Genomic DNA, 22,880 nt, shown 5'->3' on the forward strand with positions numbered 1-22,880 from the left:
ATATAACCTTATTTTGAAAAAGCAGGAATGATTTATTGAATTCCCCAATCTAAAAAGATAAAAACATATAACAGAGATAATGGGGAAAGAAAGAGTAGAATAAAATACAGATATATCTCATTTCTTTAGTAAATTCAATCTGCTTTTCTAATCACAGCTGCTTAAATAGCAATAGCTAGTTAAACAGCAAATTTATTGGTTTTAATTTTAATCTCATCACAATTTGTTTAAGAAGGAAAATGAAAGTCAAGATCCTAATAAGAGTCAAGGACCCTGAATTTGGAAGGCTGGTTATATTTAACCAAAATGTTACTTGTCAATTAACATTATTTGCAATTTTCATTTTTCCTGTCAAGTAAATCTGCTATTAAAATTATGTTGAAAAATATCAGAAACATTGAAGAATATCTCCGATTTAAGGTTAATATAAAAAGATAGCCTGTGTATTTGTACAACCTCACTGTGGGGTGGAGGAGGAGAGAGAAGGCTAAAAGTAGCTAGGAAACTCTAGAATTAAATGAAAAACATTTCCTTAGGAAACATTAATGACAAAATATTGTTGACATATACACATATGTAAATGTACTTACTTATAAACTCTAAAGTCAAATACAAAAATATTTTAAGAGTGATGAAGAATATTTTTAAAGTTTTGATAGATCTAAAAAAACACAAAAATAGAAAAGATCTGATAAAATACTCTATTAAAATATTATTCTACCACGCTGGTGTGTGATAGTAATGGTAGGGAAGGCTGTGTATGTGAAGTGGTATACAGAACTCTGTAATTTCTGCCCAATTTTGCTATGAACCTAAAATCACTCTAAAAAGTAAAGTCTACTGATTTTTTAAAAAATCCTATTCTCTCTTTGCTGAGTGTATGCTGGTTTTCTTTAAAAGTATTCTTAATGTTGGCACTGCTCATAAAATTGGTATCAATCTGTTTTTTGGAAAGAAATCTGATAGATCCCTAAATATACTTTCTTCTCTTTACCTATTTAAGATTTAATCTTGATTCAGCTAAATAATATTTTTTAAAAACCCTCAGTCTTTTAGTATAGAGATAACCAGTCCGTGAAAAGCACCTGTTAGTTACTTCACAATCGCTGCTGACTCTCCTCCCTTCTCTGAGGCCAAAATGATTTCTTGTTTGACAAGGTCAAACTCTTTGTCCTTTAACTTTTTATGCTGTTTCACAATCTTACGTAAACATTTACACCATGACCCATGGCTTTTATATGCATTTCTATTTTCTCTACATTGTAAGAGTCACAAATACAATGACTTTGTCTTATCATTGTATCTGGCTCCTAAAATATCGCCTGACATGTATCATAAGTGTTTAAAATACTATTGAATGACTTCTTTTCAATATACAATAAAGGAGTAATCATCCAAAAGGAATAAAGATTTAAAGATTTTCTCCATCTTGATGATGAAAAGGAAATTAAGTTTAATAAATCAGCTCAAGACCATGAAAATTTGAAGAGAATAAGTCCTACGAAGTACTTGTTTCTATTATGTGAATAATAAAAGTGGTGGGGGAAGGTGTGTAAAAGTCTGACATTAAGACCTTACAGACATGTTTCAACCAAAGAACCCTCATATACAACAACAATACCGTATTTGTACATTGCATTATACTAAATGTTTTAATAGACGTATCTCACTTGATTATCAAAGCAATCCACAGGAGAGATATTCCCCTTTTTAGAAGTAAGGAATCTGCAGCATCAATAAAGCAGACCTAGGACTCAAACCAAATCCAAATATCTGCCAACTACATCAGACTGCCTCTGAGTCCACAAATCATGCATGAAAACTGGCCTATCATTAACTTCTAAGTATATAACACAGTTACCACTTAACATAATGGAGTAATCGATTAGTTGTATTTTCTCCTCTGTACTTCACTTGTGGGTAAGATAAGCAAATTCTGAGGAAATAAGTAAAAAATTGAAATTTAATTTTAAGATAAAAACAAAACAAATAAAACCTCCAGTAGGTGATCTAGATTACTATCAACAGGCCCACCTCAACTTAGAATGTTTTATCTTCAGATCACATCTAGGAATCAGTGCATATCTGCAGTTTTAATATTCTTTAGCAATCTCTGATAGTCAAAATTAATGACATCCTCGAAATTCCATTCCTATGCACATTCCGAACCAAAATGAAAATATACCCACACAAAAATCTGTATACAGATATTCACAGTAGCATTACTTACAAGTCAAAAAGTGGACACAACCCAAACATCCATCGACTTACCAATGGATAAACAAAATACAGCATATTCATACAATGGAACACTACCAGCCATAAAAAAGAATGAAATACTGATACATGCTACAATATGTATGAACCTTGAAAATATTATGCTAAGTCAAAGAAGCCAGTCACAAAGAACATCTATTATATGATTCCATTTACTTAAATGTCCAGAAAAGGCAAACTCATAGAGAAAGTAGATTAGTCATTGCCTAGTGCTGAGAGAATAAATGGGCATGGGATTTCTTTTTGAGGCAACGAAAATGTTCCAAAATTAAATAGTGGTGATGGTTGCACAACTGTGTGAATATACTAAAAACTGTTAAACTGTACTCTTGAAATGAGTGAACTATACGGTATATGAACTATTTCTCAATAAAATTGAAGAAAAATAATTCTAGTGCGGGATTTTGATAGTGGGGAAGGCTGTGCATATGTGGGTTGGGGGGACGGAAATACTGGAAATTTCTTTACCTTCCACTCAATTTTGCTGTGAACCTAAAAGTGCTCTAAAAAATAATATTTTTTTAAAAAGTATTTGCTCTATATGACTGTAAGAGCCTTAATTAAAAAAAACTGAATTATTTTCCAATATATTTAATTAAGGCAGGAAGTGAACTAATAATTTAAAAACACATTGTTAACAATTACATGTCATAAACATTTTGGGACCATCTTGTAAAAAAAACTCTCAGATTCCATTTTTTTTTTAATTAGTAAATTCTTTAAAAATTATTTCCACTTATACCAAAAAATTATTTCTTTCTTTTATTTTCCCCTTTTCCTTTCATTAAATACATATACTATTTTAAAATGTTTTACTGGTATATAATTTAAATACCATGAAATTCAACTGTTTTAATTGTTAAGTTAGATCAATTGTAGTAAATATAACAGTTGTGTATTCAATCGTCACAATCCAGTTTGGGAACACTTCTATCACCTTAAAAAATTCCCTTGGACGTGGTTCCATAGTGTAGCGGTTAGCATGTCTGCTTTACATGCAGAAGGTCCTGGGTTCGTGCCCCAGTGGAGCCACAGTCCATGGTCTACGGCCATGCCACCTTGAACAAGCCCGATGTCTGATCTCACAAGCTAAGCAGGGTTGGGCTGGTTAGTACTTGGATGGGAGACCACCTAGGAAGACCAGGTGCTGTAGGCATAAATAATAAAAATAAAATTAAAAAGAAAAAAATTCCTTAAAACCACTTGCAGTCAGTCTCTGCTCCCATGTCCAGATTCAGGCAATCACCGATGCACTTTCATCTGTAAAGTTTTGCCTTTTCTAGAAATTTCAAATATGCAGAATAATTCAATATATAATCTTATGCAATTGGCTTTTTATAATTAGCATGTTTTTGAAGTCATTCATTTTGTTGCATCTATCAGCAGTTCATTCTTTTTTATTGCTGAGTAGTATTCCATCATATGAAAAAAATACCACATTGTGTATAAATATTTATCAGTTGATAGACATTTGAACTGTTCACAGTTTTTGGCTATTATAATAATACTGCTGTAAACATTTAGCAAATCCAGTCCTAAGTACCCAAAAGAAGTGTACAGCAGTGTATACTTCTTTGAAGTGTACTTAGATTTGCTATATCATATAATAGATATATGTTTAACTTTTTAAGAAGTTGCCAAACTTTACCAAGTGGCTGTACAGTTTAAATTCTCACCAGAAATGTATGAGGTTCCCAGTTTCTCCAAATCTCATCAACACTTAGGACAATGCTTTTTAAAAAAATTTAGCCAATGAACAGGAAAAACACTCAGTCTTTTCCTCTGTGTTTTCTCCTTTACTCGCATACCACTACCACACTCACAACACTTCTGACACTTCTGGTCACCAAATGTCTGGGTTTTTCCCACACCAAGCAGTTCTCTGTGACACCAACTACAATGTATCTCAATCCTGACACTATTTACCTGGAAATAGAGTCAAAATCCACAGGTTAAGAGCTCAGTCCCACGAGACTGCCCCCTACTTCAGGTGTCGTTTTTCAAGTATCAGGTACCCAGGTTACCCACAACTTCTAACTTGGCGACAAATCGGCAGTTCCCAAAACCCCTTCCTCAGGTTTAGTCAGGCTCAATTAATTTGCTACAATGACTCATAGAACTGGGGAAAACACATTTTCCATGTATCAAAGAATATGATAAAGGATACAGATGAACATCCAGATGGGACAGATACACAGGGGAAGTATGTGAGAAGGAGCACAGAGCTTCTATACCCTCTCCAGGTACGCCACTCTCTCAGTAACCCCAAAGCTTCCCGAACCCCATAATTTTTGGATTTTTATGGCAACTTCATCATGTAGACATGATTATTAACTCCATTTCCAGTCTTTCTCCCTTTTCAAGAGAAGAGGGGTTAAGGCTGTGAAGATTCCAAGCTTCTAATCATGGCTTGGTCTTTTGAGCAACCAGCTCTCATCCCAGAGCCGTCCAGAAGCCCACCCAGAGTTGTCTCATTAGAACAAAAGACACAATTACAGAGCTTCAGGAGGCCTATGTCAGGAATCTGAAGCAAAGATCAATATATATTTTTTCTATTATTTCATTGCCAGTTTAGGGGATATATTAATGGTATTTCACTGTAGTTTTAATATATAATAATGTTGAGCATCTTTCATGTGTTTGTCATCCATACATCTCTAGTGAAGTGTCTGTTCAAATGTTTTGCGCTTTTTAAAAATTGGGTTGTCCCCTTATTAGTGAGATGTAACTTCCCTATATAGTCTGGATTCAAATCCTTAATCATATATATATGTCTTACAAATATTTTCTCCAAGTCTATTGCTTGTCTTCATTTTCCAAACAGTGCCTTTTGAAACACGAAGGTTTTTAATTTTGATGAAGTCCATTTAATCAATTTTTTATGACCATGCTTTTGGCGCTGTATCTAAGAAATCTTTCCCTAATCCAAGATCATGAAGATTTACTCCTATTCATAGTTTTAGTTGTTATATATAGGTTTTTGATCCTACAATTTCTTCTAGAAGTTTTCCAATTTTATATTTTACATTTAAATTTATGATCTATTTTTGTGTATAGTATGAAGTAAGGATCTATGTATCATTTTCTAACATATAGATATCCAAATTGTTCCAGCATCAGCTATTGAAAAGACCATCCTTTTCACTAATGCATTACTTTGGCATCTTTGTCATAAATTGACCATGTATATCTGAGTTTATTTACTGACTATTCCATTGACCAATTTGTCTATGGCTACAGTTTTATAATAAGTTTTGAAGTTGGATATTTATAAGTCCTTTTGTTCTTCTTTTTCAAAATTGCTTTAGTTCTTCTAGGTCCTTTGCATTTCTGTATAAATTTTAGAATAAGCTTCTCAATTTCTACAAAGAGACCTACTCGGATTGTCATTGCACTCAGTCAACAGATGATTAATCTGAGTCTTTAAATCCATAAAGATAGCAGAGTTCTGCATATATTTGGGTTACCTTTAATTTCTCTCTGTAAAGTTTTGTAGTTTTCAGTGTACATAAATACTTATTTTCAAACACCAATGATAAACTTCTTACTTATCTTTAAGTCTGGAATCAAATTGTAAAAGTAAACCTTCAAAAATTATTTAAGAATCTTTTTGACATGATTTTAAGTTTGACATACCTCACATTCGACAATAAGACGAACAATAAACAAATAATAAAGATCTGTTATCTCATAAAGTAAAAGGGTTTTAAACCATTCACAAAACTAAGCAGAAAAGAAGTTAATGCCTATCTCAAAGATGGAACTTGCCTTAACTGTTTTTCCCCCATGGAAGTGGTAGCAGAAACGAAATAATCTGGTTTTCCTACCTAACTCCCATCACACCCAAGAAAACTGCATAAACTAGAATCAGATCAACACACAAAAAAAACTCCTCTTTTTCTTTCTGAATGTATATAACAACTTAATATTGCAAATACAATCAGCTACAACATCTCGTCTTTCTGTATCAATCTTTACAGCATGACTTTTGTCTCCAATTGTGAATGTATAAGCTTTCATGGAAGCATATTTGTCAAATAAAATGGGGTTTAGATTATATAAAAGGTTCAAATTATAAAAAGTGTTTTAAAAATCTTAAAAAATATGTTAACAATGTTAACAAAGGCTTTACGAAGAGAAACTCTCATTTAAAATAAAAACATTTTGCAATTCATACTGGGAGCCATGTAAACTTACACTATTTTTGTAATAGCAAAATATAGAAATGCAAATGCCCACTGACAAGAGAAGATGTTATAAACTGTGGTATTTATTAAATATTGCACATTATTGAATAGAATACTGTAGTAAAAATAAATAAACTGTAGTATATGCAACAACATGGTGAATATTATAAATGTAATGTTGAGGGGAAAAAGATCCCAGAAGACAATAAACATTTCACTCTAGGCAAAACTAAACATATTGTTTGGGCAATAAAACTATTTTTAAAGAGGCAAAGGAATGATAGACACCAAACCGGAACAGTAGTTATAGGGGGTAGGGAGTTGAGGAGGCAAGGGGAGGTAGGAAATTGGAATCACTGAGGAACATAAAAAGAAAAAATGTAAATTATTAGTAATCTTCTAGTTCTTGGGTTGAATGGAGGGTTTATATACTTTATAACTTATATATATCATCCAATTCTTTTATAGGTATAATTATTATATTAAAATATTTTTTAAATACACAAGCAATTTAAAAATCTAAATTTTAAAATCACTCATTATAAAATATTTTCCAGAAGCTTAAATGGGCATTCTGAATAAACATCAAAAAAAATTTTTTTTAAGTTTTTACCTTTTTTTCTGTTCAACTGCTTTGTCCAAATGCTGAAAGATATCCTGAAATAAGGTGCAGCTGGATCGACTATTGATAGTATACCCATATCCTCTTTTCCAATATTGTTTTAGATCATTTAAATATTCTAATACCTAAAAATAAAATTTTTAAAAATTATTACTATTAATTTTTATTAATGTAACAGATTCCCTAATTTAATAATGATTCCAAAAAGGTTACCCTGTTTAAATACCATTCTGCAGAAAGTATAGTAGAATCTTAGCATTCAGTTTATACTTAATGTTTTAAGCATTTAGTCATTAGCCTCAAAGATCATGACACATAGATTTATGTTGATACACAAATTTAAATTGTGGGAATGTAGAAACTGGCATGCAAAAGTGAGTTAGTAATCACAGTCAAAAATCCAGCATCCATGACAGTTCAGAATAGTGGGTTAAAGACATGTGCTCACCTTTTCTTCTAAAATTATATTAAAATGATAGCAAAGTTACATTCAGAAAAAAAAAACAAAGATATACATAGAAGAATATTCATTATAGCACAGAAAGATGCCAACAGTGGCTAAGGAATTTTTAAGAATTTTAGGAAGGCAGAAACCAACTAGAATATGAGTTACTTTGGTTCACATATTAGTTTGGCAAAAAACTAATAAAAGTAAACCAAGAATATGGAAAATTGGTGCTGCCGAAAGGAATGTATATTAGTATAGATGTTCTAAAGGGCAAACTGGCAAAAATCTCTGAAAATATACATCTCTATGACCCATTTAATTCCATTCCTTATAAAGTAATATTCACAGAGGAATGAAAGAATGTACAAAAATGTCTTAATAGCCGCATTGCTTACTGGAGTCAAAAAATAAATAAATTTCCAGAAATATCTAAATATCATTTATAGATAGATGGTTAAGTAAACTAAATATACACATACTAAGGAATACTATGCAGTTACTAAAAAATTTTATATAGTAGATCTACAAATACTGACATGGAAATACCTGCAAGATACACTACTGAAAGAGAAGAGCAATTTTAGAATAAATACAGTAAAATACCATTTGTTACCAACACACTACATGGCTTACATTTCTAAGAACGATACAAATTATAAATAGTAGCATAGAAAAGGGTCAAAAGGCACACAGCAAACTGACAGCAGTGATTAATATCTGTGGAGTGGTAATTAAGGTAGCCTTTTTCTGAATGTTAAACTTTTTTTTTTTTACTCAAGTATCATTTGATCAGATAAACACTAAAACTATGGAACTAAAACCTGCAACCTAACAGGGGTACGAGAGAAGCCTATGCAGTAGTTATGGGCTATTCTTTCCAAAAGAGCCCCTACAAGAACCTAGGTGAAAGCCATAATAATTTTAAGAGAAAGAACAAGGGTGGGCAGTGCCATATATCAAAAACAAAACTAAACATATATTAGAGAGGCAATTAAATCAAGAAGTTAGCAAAAAGGACAAAGTAAACATTAAAACTAGTAAAAAAAATGAATTAAAAGAATTAATAAAGTTCTGCCAAATCTATTCGAGAAATAAAACAAAAATAGTATTGGAAGTGAAAAAGAAAAGAAGGCATAATTGGAGATTTTTTAAAAAACATATGTGCATATTATTAAAACTTTATATCAAAAAGTTTTACATCTCAGAAGACAATAAGTATGTAAATGAAATAGGTGGTTTTTCTAGAAAAATGTTACCCATACTGACTATATAAAAAATAACTACAGCGTCAAAGGTCTACCTAAAAGATATCAAGCACAGTTGGTTTTAACGATGAGTTCTACCAAATCTTCAAGGAAGTTCCTAATATTTAATAAGAGTTCCTAATATTTAAATTATTCCAGAGTACAGAAAAAGATGGAGAGCTTCTCAGCTTATTTTAGGAGGCAAGTAGAAATCTGTTGTCAAAACTGGATAAAGAAAGCACACACACGCACAAATAAAAAAAAAAAGTCAGGGGAGAAAATTCAGACCACTGCATTGCAAGACAGCATCCTGTGCTCTCACCCACTAAATGCCAACTGTGACTCCTAGTCATTGTTATAGAAATTCCCCTTACTTTTCTAATTCCCCCAAAGGGAGAGGAATAGGGCTAGCCCAGTAGTATCATTCACAAATGAGAGCCACTGCCATAACCAATGTCATTATAAACATTATTTAATAAATTTGAAATAAAATATTACCAAATAAAATTCAGCAGTATATTAAATGGCTGTATCTGCTACGATGGAATAACTGATACTAGTTATGCCCTCCTGACATTAATAACAACCAGAAAATGGGACGTAATAGCCACAAACTGAAAACAACCTAAATGTTCACCAACGAGATAACATTAAAAAACTGATCATTCATATCATGAAATACTACATAGCAATGAAAATAAGTGAACTATAGTCATGCACTGCATAATTTTTCAGTCGACAATAGACTGCATATACATCAGAGGTCCCATAAGATTACAATGGAACTGAAAAATTGCTCTTGCTGAGTTGACATCGTAGCCATTGTAATGTTATAGCACAATGCATTACTCACGTTTGTGGTGATGCTGGTGTAAACAAACCTACCGTGCTGCCAGTCGTATAAAAGCGTAACACATACAATTATGTACAGCACGTAATACTTGATAATGATAATAAATGCCTATCCTACTGGTTCATGTATTTATATACTTTTTGATCATTATTTTAGAGTACACTAAAAAAAGTTTTTTGTAACATAGTATACCGCGTTGTGCCAGCAGCATCCTCACATCTCATGTTCATACATCTCTTGATAGCATTGTTTTTAATCTTGTATTATTTTGTATTGTAGCATGCTGTACAGGCCTGTGGCCTAGGAGCAATAGGATATACCATATAGCCTAGGTGTGCAGTTGGTTATGCCATCAGGCTTGTGTAAGTACACTATGTTTGAACAACACCAAAAATGCCTAACTGCATTTCTTAGAACATATCTCCGTTGTTAAGCAACGCTTAACTGTATAGTTAGATACAGCAGCATCACAGATAAATCTTAAAAACATGATGCTGAAAAAAAACTCGATACAAAAAAAGTATATACTGGGTGTATTATATATTACATATTATATAAAGTTTGAAAATATATAATGTTACACTGTTTCTTAGAAAAACAAATTAGTAAACACTATATTAATGTAATGAAGAAAACTGAAAACACAAATACACAAATAAATAATATTAATGGGGAAATAATCTCAGAAACAGAGGAAAAACTTCAAAAAACCAGAAGATATAAAATTTTTTAAAAAGAAAAAAATTAAAAATCATGAGATAAATTTGCAAACTCTACAAATAATTCTGAAAACCTGGATTACAGGGATGACTTTTAGAAGAAAATATGAAATACCAAAACTGACTCAGAAAAGACAGATCTAGACATACTCATTTCAGAAGATATATACAAAGTTGCAAAAAGTTATCTCACAAAGAAGTATTTAGCTCATGTGTCATTTCTTTTGTAAAGATTTACTTGATAGCCATTAAATCAACTTCCTCCTTTGTGTATCACTTAATCTTATATATACTTTTCGTATAGCCATCCCATTGTCTTGCAATGGTTTATTTGTGTCTTTCACTCCTTATGGCATTCTTTGAGGACAATGCCTTTAGTTTCAACCAAGTGCCTGGCACACAGCAGGCACTCAAACAATATTTGCTGAATGAAGGCAAACATGGTCCAGCATTTCACAAGGTCTTGAATATCTAATAATCTCCATAATTCTCAGAATTTCTTAAGTATCTATTCATTGTTAGTTTTTTAAACATTTTTAAAAAAATTCTTTTATAAGAGTTTATTTGAGCCAAACTGACAATGTATGCCAGAAGGCAAGATCTCAAATGCTCCCTAAACATTTTTAATAAAGAATTTCAAACATATAAAAAATAGAAAGTAGTAGTATAATGAACCCCGTGTACCCATTATCCAACTTCAACATAATCAGCATTTGGCCAATCCTGTTTCAGTTCTGCCCCTACAACCACCACTGCATTATTTTGAAGCAAATTCTAGACATTTTATTTCATCTGTAAATGTTTTAGCATGTAAACCTATTTTACAGTGGAAAATCCTAAGCAGAGATAAATTATTTTCTACCAAATCATTGAAAAAGAAAGAAAATAATCCCAGGAAATATGTAAATTAAAAGAGGACTTCATATTTTTAAATGAAGAATGTAACTTATTTGCATTTATATATAAAAGGAAACTCATATTCAATTAATTTAATTGACATGTATTTCAAATTTTCAAATCATGGTCAATTAAATGAGAAGTTCTATATTTACAAAAGAAAAAAGGTACCTCCGCTGTGGAGAAATCTGGCAGGCATCAACTTCAATCAAATGATCAAACATATCATAATCATCAATGAATTGACAAACTGACATCCTTCTGATGTGATGCAGTGAGAAAGACACATCACTTAAATAGTATTCTTGTCAAAAAAAAAAAACCTAATCTAATCACAAGTAAAAAATCAGACACAAAGACATTCTGCCAAAACATTGCCTAGATGTCTGCAAAATGCCAATGTATAAAAGACGAAAGAAAGGTTGGAGCACTCACCTAGATTAAAGAAAACTAAAAGGGCATGACAAGCATATGCAATGAGTGGTCCTGAATTAAAAAAAAAATATAGCTACAAATATGACTTTAACACAAGCATGAAAACTTGAATATGGACTATATATTAGATAATACTGTACTATATATGTATATATAAAATTATATTTTATTATCGTTATGTAGGAGAATGTTCTTGCTTAGATGCATGCCCATGTATTTTCAGAGTGAAGTGTCTTGATGTCTGCTAAGGAAAAAGATTAAATAAATGTGAGTAGGCAGAATAAATGGCCCTCCAAAGATGTCTACATTCTAATCCCTGGAACCTATGAATGTTATTTTACATAATAAAAGGGAATTTGTGATTAAGTTAAGGATCTTAAAATGGCAAGATTATCCTGGACTATCCAGGTGTGCCCAATGTAATCACAAGAATCCTTATAAGAAGACAGGAAGTACAGTCAGAGGAGATATAACAATGGAAGCAGAGGTCTGAGTGATACAAGGAACACAGGTGGCCTCTGGAGACTGGAAAAGGCAAGGAATGGATTGTCCCCTAAAGCCTCCAGAAAGAACACAGCCTTGCTGATACCTTGAGTTTCGGCCTGTAAGGCTCATTCTGGAATTCTGACTTCCAGAGCTTTAAGATAATAAATTCATTTTCTTTTGAACCACTAAATTTGTGGTTATTCGATATAGCAGCAATAGAAACTAATATATTATTTATAGAAAAAGTAAATGTGGCAAAAAAGGTTAACAACTGGTGAATACAGGTTAAGGACATGAATGTTCATTGTATTATTCTTACAGTGTGTTAGTTTTAAATTTTTCAAAATGAGTTACAGGAAAAATGAAGCATTCATAAGCAATAAAGAGATAAAAGGGTAATCTTAAAAAGAAAAGAGAGGAAAATAAAAAGACAAGTAGTATAGAATCTCACAATTAGAGGGGTATTCCTGAGTCACCTAATAGTTTCGTCTTTTAATAGATAAGGAAATCAAGGCACAGAAAGTTTAAGTGCTTTTAACCCAGGGTTAAGTTACTTTAACCCAGATCTTGATTTCTAGGGTTTTTGCAGTGTATCAAATTACCTCCCAGAAGAGAAAGAGAAAATGCACAAAAAGTGAGAGTACAATGTTTGAAAAGAGGGATTCAAATAGGGAAAGGGGGAAGTACAAGTATGTGATGAGAAGATGAATAAAGAGGCTGGTTATGATCTGAGATGTGTGTCTTTATTTCAGGGAAAGTAGCCTGCATTTAAAGCAGAGTTGTCAGTCTTCAGAAGTAAGGGACCACATGAGTATAGCTACCCAGAATAGGAAACGAGCAGATAACAGGTGGCCAGGCACGTACATGCTAAGTATTCCATCAACTATAGTTACTTGGGCAAATAAATCATTCTCTTAAAAGAATACCACCCATCGGTCATTTACACAATACTGAAAATCACTACAATTCTGTTTATTGGCCTTCTTCCCTAGTACAATCTGGGTATGGAGAAAAGGGAGGTATTTTGACACATGTGAATGGTGACCATAAGCCTCAATTTATATCTACATTAGCATAATTATTAATGGTGCCCATTTCACTTTAAAAGTAAGTCAATTTAGAAGATAAATTTTAAGGTCATCCTAAGCGCAGGGCATTTCAAAGGAAGGTAAGGCCAGGAAGTATCTAAAGTTATAGAAGAGATGAGAAGGGTATTGGGTACTTGGGACAGAGAAAAAGTAGATTAGAAAAAAACAGAGAGGAACTACAATATACTTATTAGTACTGGTGCTCAGCATCCTAGAACAATCATCATTGAAAGCCCTTTCCCCTTCTTCCAACTCAGCCGCTAAGCCCTAGTCCCACATTAGCACAATATCACATAAAATCACTTTTAATCTGGTTGCTGGTCACGTAAGTCTTTGAGTAACAAAATAAAGTACTTGTTTACCTTTAAATGTACATTAACTCTCAGCTTAAAAGCCTGCTTCTATCTAGCAAATAGTACACTACTTTTCAAAGTTTGAAGTTAAATTCTAAAGTTCATAATTGATTTTCATATGGAAAACTGAAGGTTTCATATGTATGCTCGGGATGACTGAAGTTTCAGAAGTCCATATTTCTGAATGATCCATACATACAGACACATCCTACGTTACCCACCAAAATTCTATCCAATGCTGCAGTCCTCAATGCTTAACAATTAATACACTCCTACCACACCTCTCTGGCTCCCAACATTCCAGAATTGATCTCCCTTAAAGCCGCCAGACGCCTGTCTGCCCTTCTCTTTCTAGAGTCTAAGAAGATGAAAAAACATGAAGTAGGCAAACGAATGGCTGATGAATTACTGCCATCACCAGGTGGAACACAGAACTCATTTATCATGAAATCTGTTATAAAAGTAATAAGCATTTGGAAAACCGTTCATCCTCTCTGAGCTTTGCTTTCCTATAAAAAGAAGAATTTGGATTACATTCACTCTACAATCCTTTGCAGCAGTAAAATGTGATGTTGGGTTACATGGATTTTTAATAAGGTGGACCTAGAAATCCAACTACAATGGAAAAATGTTTTCCAGAGTTATGAACCCAAACTAGTTGCAGGTAGGTAGGCCCTACCCGAACAGTCAATTTCTCTATGTATAAGGAAAATTATGAATTAGTCAAAGACTCAGAGTAAGCAATGTTCCTTACTCTGCTTATTTTTTGAGAAGCCGCTTGAAGTAATAAATTTTTGCAAAATCATGCAAGAAAAGTAAAGAAACTGCCAGAGTAATACTTACCTTTGCATCATCTGTGTCAAAGACATCACACCAAGGAGATTTAACACCTTTAATTGCCAGGTCAAATGAACAGGTAAAAAAAGCTACCTGAATTAAATCTGGAGAGAAAAAAGGTAAACTTTGTGGGTTACTATTTTCTACAATTTTCCAAAGGCTGAATATCTACAGAATGTTATCTGCAGCACAGTTGAAGAAACTGGATATATTTAGTAAGGAGAGGAGACTATTCAGTTTCTCCCTGGCTATCAAAGAATTAAGACTTACTCTGTACAATCCAAAGAGGAGGAACTGGAACTGTCAGAAGAAACCATGAGGAGGTATAAATTTCAGTCCAACGAAACTAAAAAATTTTCTCTGTAAAACAGTAACTTGTTTTTAAAAGTAATATGTTTGTTAAGAGTATGTCTGCCTACCAGAACCAACAAACGTTTAACACAAAGACTTATTATATAAAACATAACTTTCTTGTTAATTTTAGAAATTTGGCAGAGGGGAGAAAAAACCTTACAGAAAGTTTTAGTCCCCGACTTGAGAATTAAGAATAACAAAGTATACTTATTGAAGTTATTTTAGCTACAGAACAATTCATATTATAACTATCAAGAAGCAAGTTCAGAGAGAAAGATATAAAAGGGGAGAAGACCGCAGAAGGTAGAGATGGAAGAAAAGGCAGAATAAGTGAGGAGTCAGGAAGAAGGTGAAACAAAGAGTCAAGAAGGAGAGAAACAAAAAAAAAAATCACACACTGAAGAAAGAGGTATACAATTTTTTTGATCTAGAACATATTATTTTCTTAATGTAAAATCAACTATGGGCCTTTAAAAAGAGTAACTTCATGTTTCCATATTTTTCATTTTCAGAGATGAAAGCTAGCAGGCAATATTACCTGCATTTAAACTGTTGAATGGCACTTGCAAAGCAGCTGCAACTTTTTCCAAAATGTTCTGCATTTCTGGTCCAGTTTTGAAGGCTTCTACATGATAAAGAGCTGTATCATTCCCTTCCACTTCAGTTAAAAACTTCTCACAATGATCGAAGAACCTCATTAGTTTATCATTAATTCTTGGAGGGTTGCACTCCATATCTGAAAGAAAAAAATATATATTTACATATATATTTATATATATGACATAAAATGACAATTTCAAGTTATTAAAAATTTTGTTTCAAGTGTGGAAAAAAACACCAAAAACATTTATCCGTTGGCATGTTTGAAATAAGCATATATTAATCAAGAAAGACATAAGGCAAAACTATTCCCCATTTGTAATTCGTGAAAACAGAGTATCGAAAATAAAATGTAACAATATTACACAATAAACTTAAGGTAACAATGTTTTCTTAAAGAAAACAAAAATAATTATACATAAAAATCATAAAAAGTACAAAAAAGTATATGTAAGTACGGTTTCTGTCAGGCACAGAAAACTTGAAAAACTAAAAATTAGCAGTTTCTAATTACAAGGTGAGAGATTATTCAACAGATTGAATCTGTTTTTCTACTTTAAGCCAAAATCTAAATAGAGTATTTTATTTTCTCAATTAACTTCCTAACCTTGTGTTATGTTACAAAAGACTGCTTAGGACAAAAACTACTGACAACAGCACAAAATACATTAATGCTTTTGTATTTCATTGTCCTAGGTGCTTCTGATTTGGTTTACTTTCTAACTGAAGCTCCCTGATAACTTTCCATTTAGAATTTGTTAAGTTACATTATTTTCCCAATTTAGCAACAGTTATGTATTGGAAAACCATTCATAATCATGCTTCAATTACTAGGGTGCCTTTTAAGTTTTTTTTAGTCATATTCAAAACACACAGATCTCAATTATTTCTCTAATAATTTACCATGAAAAGAACAGCAATTATAATATTTGTGTATACAGAAAATTAAATCTAGTTAAACCATTTTGCTTTGGATGGATGTGTGAAATAAATATATATATATTTATATATATATATTTATTTATTTATATATATATGTCTGTGTATGTGTATCCATCTCAGGAGATCTTGAAATGCATAATTCTGACCATTTTAACTGCCAACTGGATTACAGTTAAGGAAACATCTTAAATAGGTAAAAAGTGATCTTTGTCATCTGTTTCTGTGGCATCAAACTTTGTTTCCCAGGTGGATCTAGATATGACATCCTTGTTATTCTCTAATTACTACTGCTCTTTAAAAAAAAGAAAAGGCATTGTTCTGCTTCTGTAAGAAAATCTTACAGAAGATTTTCATTCAGTGTCCTCCCTCAAAAGCCCAGATGTACACAACAGGCAAAACAATTGTCTACAGATAATAATGAAGTAGCTAGGCAAAGGGTTTAATCTGAAACTGAAAATGGTGAGGGGTGGGCTTATCCTGAACAATTCTGATCCCTGCCTTTGTACTTTCAGGCAAATGCCAAACCCACAACACCATCTGTGGGCAAAAATTCATTCATCCCAGGAGGTCCAATAGCCCCTTTTTGGTACATACTATATATACTACTGAGCTATACTGAAGTATGTTCTACATTCAGTTAATTTAACAAATATGTGAGGAATTTTCCCTCATATTAATGTAAAAAGCCTCACTATAATTAAAAAACAGAATTCAACAAGTGACTAAATATGCCAGCCAACTGAATCGCCCACAGAGCAATAACATGACACACTATCAATGGAAGAACCCTTGGAAATGGTTGCACTGCTTAAGAAAGGATGTCATTGGAGAAATGACAAACCAGTCTATTTAATTTTTCACTTGGGCTTTGAAGCTAGCTAAATGATGTCTCACCTCAACTCTTACCTTAAAACTGATCAAGAAAAGTTTTAACACTTGATCGTCTCTCTGGCACAAAATTGTTTTATGTTTTTATTCTTATCTTAAGTTACAGATTTCCTGTATAATTTCCTATATATGAAATTATACAAATTATTTAGTGTTTCTGTGTCTCAATTTCCTCATCTGTTAGGTGAGAAATACTATCAATCTCAAAGAGCTGTTATTAGGATTTAGTGAAATAAATGAAGAATGCCTGGCACACAGCAGGCATTAAGTGTTTGCTATTATTACTGTCGATTAAACATTTTCTGAGGGAAAAAAGCACCATTCGAGGGGAAAACAGAAGATCTGGATTCTGGGCCTGATTCTAGTCTTCGAACTAATGAAGGGCAATCAGCGAGGTATATTCATGGGCTCGGCTGCTCCATCAGTAAAATAAAAGGGCCCCACCATATGCTCTCTCAAATTTTGCAAAAGTAATGGAATAAATCAGTAATGTGTGTAACCATGGACACAGCTACGATGAGGGTCACTCTATAGTAAATCTAAGAACAAAAGAGAGGAAAAAGCTTCCTATAAGAGGTAGGTCTAGAACCAACATATGAAAAACTGATAAGTTAAAAAGAACCAAATAGATATCAGAAGCAAAGCCTGAGGAAAAAGTCCAAGATTGTATTTAAATTGTGCCCAACTGTGTAACAGGCTGCCTGAAAGGAAAGAGAGGAAGTTTGTTGCTCAGAGGGGGCAATTCAATTTGGTAATGGATAATCAAAAACTGCTGTCTGTCTCCTTTCCTACTGGATCCACCACAACATCCTTCACGTAGAAGGTGTCAAATTCATACCTGATGAGTGAATAAATGAATGTGTGTATGAGAAGGAAGATTGCCAAGTCCTGAACATCCCATGGGATGAAGGTTCGAGGGATGGGGGACTGGGGATAGATAGAAGTGAGGGGAGGTTGGTATTGGGAAAGTCTGGGGTCTGGTGGGGGGGTGGTTAGGGAGGAAATGGGGGTGTCCAATGCAGGGCACTGGCCGGGCGGCCCGGGTGGTCACCTGCGACGTCGGGCGGCGGCAACCCAGGGTGGTAGTGCTGCCACAGCCCCTTCAGGAAGGCGACGCCGCTCTCCACGCAGCGGTGCTTGGAGCTGGTGACGAGCTGCAGGCGGCTGTAGTTCTCGTGACTGAAGAGGGCCGGGAAAAGGGAGGCCAGGCGCAGCGCCAGCTGTCGCATGTCCTCCCGCCCCTTCTCCACCAGCTGCCCGTCCATCCAGTCCGCGTACCACAGCGGCCAGTTGGCCAGCGCAGCGCCTAGGTCTCGGCCGCCGACGGCGTCGGCCCTGTCATCCCTGGGCCTGCGGGCCTGCAGCAGTCCGTGTAACTGCCGCAGCTTGCGGATCTGTTTGGCCGTAGGATAGCGGGTGCCGTGGCGGATGAGGGCGACAAGCTGCAATGGGGTGCAGGTGTCCTCCAGCAGCTCCGGGTCCCGCCGCGGCACCTCGGGGTCCCGCAGCAGCCCACAGTTGGCATCTTCGTAGCGCGTCTTGGTGCCGAAGTATGGGCTGAGCGACGAAATCACAGGGTCCGCCGGCTCCAGGAAGGAGCAGTGCGAGAGCGACGACAGCAGAGCCACAGCCAGGGCCGCTGCGGGTGGCACGGGAACCCAGAGAAAGGAGCTGGGTCCGCGCAACATGCTACGATGCGGCCCGCGGAGGGCGACTTACGGCCTAGAGTCGTCAACTTCCGGCTCCGATGAGCAGGGGGCGGGCCCGGGGGGCGCTTCCGGCCCGCGCCCCAGGGAGTCGCGGTGCGTGGCCTATGCTCGGTTGTGAGGGGATCCGTCAGAGTCGGCGGGAATTTTCGAATTGCTGCGCAGACTTGTGGCTCAGATGAAGCTGGTAGAAACCCCCGAGGACCTGCGGAGACGTGTGGCTTAGGTTGAGCTGGTATCGCCTGGCCTGGAGCGTTGGCGAGTTTCCTCGCAGCGGGTGCCTGCGGGTCTGAGTCAGCGACTCCCCCGCTTTTTAAATTTCCCAGGGTGTAATAAGCCCGGACTAAGCCTTAGTCTCCAGAGTGATCAAAACAGGACACCCTTTAACTGCTGTCTCGTGTATCACCATTCTTACCCCTTTCTACTCTGATTTTCAAAATGCAGGCTCTGAACTATCACAGCAAATTCACTTGTGGCAGTTGTTGAAAATGCAGATCCCTGGGTCCTGCCCCAGCTTGCCTCCTGCAGCCCAAGGATTTTTGCCCGTTAGGATTTGAAAATAAACGATATACAACAAGGCAGAGAAAAACCTGGAAAGAGGCTCAGTTCTCCAGGAAATTTAATTCCTGAGTCTTTGGTAGTCTCTTAACCTGGACTAGAGAAGCTGACATCAGCAAGACAGCACCGCAGGAGTATTGTGCTTATTGATGCTGAAGGCTTAGAGAGAAGAGACAGAAATCCTGATAACTTGGGCGTATTGAGTCATGGCCCAAACATATTCTCTACCACCACTTCAAATCCAAACTCTCCTCCCAAGTAATTACATACTCAAATCAGCAGCTAGATTTCTCATGGGTTATTGCTCAGAATCTTTGACATTACCGCCATCATAACTCTGAATAATACCTTAGTTTCTCCACTTGAACCCCATTTTTTTTAGGCCAGTTGGGAAAAGAATAAGTATTAAAGAAGTCGTAAGATGATTCAAATTTAAGGAAGTTTTGATCATGTTTTTGTACATGTAGCTTTTCTTTCAACGACTATTAAATTGCTCTTGGTAAGTCATCTTCATCTTTACTCTTTTTGTCCTTAAGTGCCTCTGCTCCAGAGCGATGTACCTCTAATAGTTAACCAGTGAACTATTAAGTCTTGGAGCTACCAAGTCTTCCTAAAGGCGTCACTCCATCATGATGAAGCAACTTTTAGAAACCCTAATTACTTACGAAACCTACGGCACACATTCTTACAACTAAATTTGCCTCTAGCTTTATTTTATCTCCCTTTTAATTACTCATCTTTTCATTGTAAACTGTTTATTTCCTTATATAAACCAACGTCAATCATTTTTTTGTCAAGCCAAGGTGGCAATGATAAAGTTGAGCAATGATGTCTTTTTAGCTAGGAAAGAGCAAGATACAGTACAAAGAGAACAAAGAGTGCATAAGCTTCGGATCTAGATGCCAAGCTCAGCCACACATTAACTGAGTCACCTTGGAAAGTTATCCAAGTTCTCAGAGCCTTGGTTTCCTTGTCTGAAAACTCTGCATTGCAGAATTATTGTAAAATTCAGGTGATGTATTTAAAACCCATATAATAGGCTGCTATGAGTGGTACTTTTATCATTAAAGATGTTCAACGTTAGAATTTCTTTTCTAATCAATCCACTGCATTAACAAATAGGATAGATTAGTTTTGCTAGATTATTCATAGGACTTCTAAAATAGAGGTTCCATTCTTAAGATTGCATGATGTCATATATAATATTTTAAGTTACAGATATATCTACTTATACTTTTAAAGATGTTATTAGAGAAGATAGTTTTCTGGTGAAGAAACAATAAAGGAAAAAGCTAAATGCTACTGGGAAAGGGTAATCTCTCTATGTAAGCACAGTAAATATTAAGAACTTGGTTTCTGAAGGTAAATTTTATGGTATTCGAATTCCAGCTTCATCATTTAATATCTGTGAGATCTTGAGTAAGTTAAACTCTTATGCTTCAATTTGTTTTATTCTGTAGAGTGAGGATAATATCTATGTCATGGGATTGTTGAGAGGACCAAATGAAACAGTTAATATAAAGACTTTATATAGTTCCTGGCCTTAAATAAATGTTACTCTTATTTAGCAGAATTAAAACACTTTTTATTATTGCTTCTCCTTTATCAAGTAAACTGACAAATGGTCAGTTTTTCATAGATAGCTACTATCTCACAACTACATTGAGCAACTTAATTTGTGCCTATGCCAAGGAAGTTTTAACTCTGGTATCTTACTGCCCTAATGTTTCATCTTTCTTTTGCCAGTTATGGATTTAGTACTTATTTGTTTTTATTGCAGTAGAAGAAGCCAACAGAAGAATGGTCCTCGTTTATGGACTGGGCTGGAGTGATCCATGCTTCAGTGGCAATCCCTTCAACCTAGTTTGAATCTGCAGGCTGCATAGATCACAAGATCTGCAGACTACAAGATACCATTGCTCAAAAGGAAACACACCATCACTGAGAGCTAACTACTACATTTTTCCCCAGTATATCAAAGTTAAGCTGAATTGTTTAAATTGTGTTTCAATTGATGAGTAGAACTTCACTGAACCACACAACAACAATGGGGGGTGACCTGCTGTTTTACCTTCTCTATTATACTCTGCTAAGGGACTTATTTTGCAGTGACAAAAATTCCCTTCTCGTGGCCTGACATATCTCAGGACTCTGATGTTGTGAATCCTTCCTTCCCATCAAATGTTGGTTCTAAATCCCCAGAACTGTTTGAGAAACCAGATACACAATTATGGTAAGTTTAAGTTGCTAATATTTTTATCTATGCTTTGCTACTACTATTTAATAGGGGAAAACTGTAGCTATTCACTTTCTAGTCCTGTTCTATAATGATTTTCCGGCACAAGCCAGCCCTGTTGCTCAGAAACACAATTTTCTCCAGAAGTCCCCTTCATCACAAACATAAATAGTGGGTTCCAAATCCTGGTAAAAATCTCTCTTCTCCCCTGTATTTTTCAAGAACAAGTATAGAAAATAGCAGTTGTGTTTTAACATCTCATTTTTTTCTGAAATGTGAGATTCCAAAATTTAAAAAATCTCCTTGAGTTATTGGATCTTTATAAAAATGTGTTAGCTGAGTTTGAAGCCATCAATGTTTTCTCATTCTGAAGAATGGAGAACTTTCAGAACAAAGGTTCTTTCTTTATTAGTTCTTCATCAGGAAAACTGTTTTTTACTTAGTTCATGAATGCTAATTTCATGTTGTCTCACTAGCCCATACATGAAGCAATTTTCTTTCAGTTTTTGTTTGCTATTTTGTTGTAGCATAAACCTATCTCATTGCTTTGCCTATATATATATTATAGGTCAGTAAATATTAAAACACAACAATACCTAAGCTAGAGAAGCAGTGTAGACACCTGTGAACTCACAAACTTGGCTACAGCCACTTTAGTAAACAGGACAATTCACATTCCACTTGAAGCAATCATTATATTTTCACAAAGAACACCCTTCATAACCCTACTTCACCATTATTGTCTTATATCCTACACTGCCTTTTCTGTTTCTGTACTCCAAGAGATAAAGCAGTTACTGCTAAGTCATTCATTGGTTAAATACCTTAGATACAGGAACCATGGTGAAAACTTTTTTGGTTCTCAAATATTCATCCAATATCTTACATTTAGTAGACTGTCAGCAACTATTTGTTTAAAAAGTGAATGTATGAATGAATAAATGAAAATAGAACAAATAGGCAGTATAGGTAGCTAAAATATGGAAATGGTATTGCTTTGTATTTATGCAGTATAATTATCTTTTCAGCAATCTGATGACATGTGAAGAACAATATTTATATCATGTTATAGATGTGGAAATCGATACAGAGGTTAAATGCCTTACCGAAAGTCATCCAACAAGGATTTAATAGAACCAGTTCTGGAATG

The 22,880-nt window shown here is 34.8% G+C and overlaps 1 protein-coding gene across 2 annotated transcripts in view; it reads right to left on the minus strand.

Moving 5' to 3' along the window:
• Positions 1 to 19,194, minus strand: part of MINPP1 (multiple inositol-polyphosphate phosphatase 1) — a 33,121-nt gene extending 13,927 nt beyond the window's left edge. Inside the window, exons 1-4 of one of the 2 annotated variants that reach the window (XM_039871801.1) lie at positions 18,282 to 19,174; positions 15,339 to 15,536; positions 14,453 to 14,550; positions 7,078 to 7,211 (exon numbers count right to left, since the gene is read on the minus strand). In XM_039871801.1, the coding sequence (XP_039727735.1) occupies positions 7,078 to 7,211; positions 14,453 to 14,550; positions 15,339 to 15,536; positions 18,282 to 18,918 (1,067 nt within the window). In that variant the 5' untranslated portion in view covers positions 18,919 to 19,174. Of the gene's footprint in view, positions 1 to 7,077; positions 7,212 to 14,452; positions 14,551 to 15,338; positions 15,537 to 18,281 lie in introns of both variants that reach the window. The other variant, XM_039871802.1, reaches the window with a different exon arrangement.
• Positions 19,195 to 22,880: the final 3,686 nt, after the last annotated feature.

This window comes from Pteropus medius, unplaced genomic scaffold, assembly GCF_902729225.1.
Source record: "Pteropus medius unplaced genomic scaffold, Ma_sr-lr_union100, whole genome shotgun sequence".
NCBI lineage: Eukaryota > Metazoa > Chordata > Mammalia > Chiroptera > Pteropodidae > Pteropus > Pteropus medius.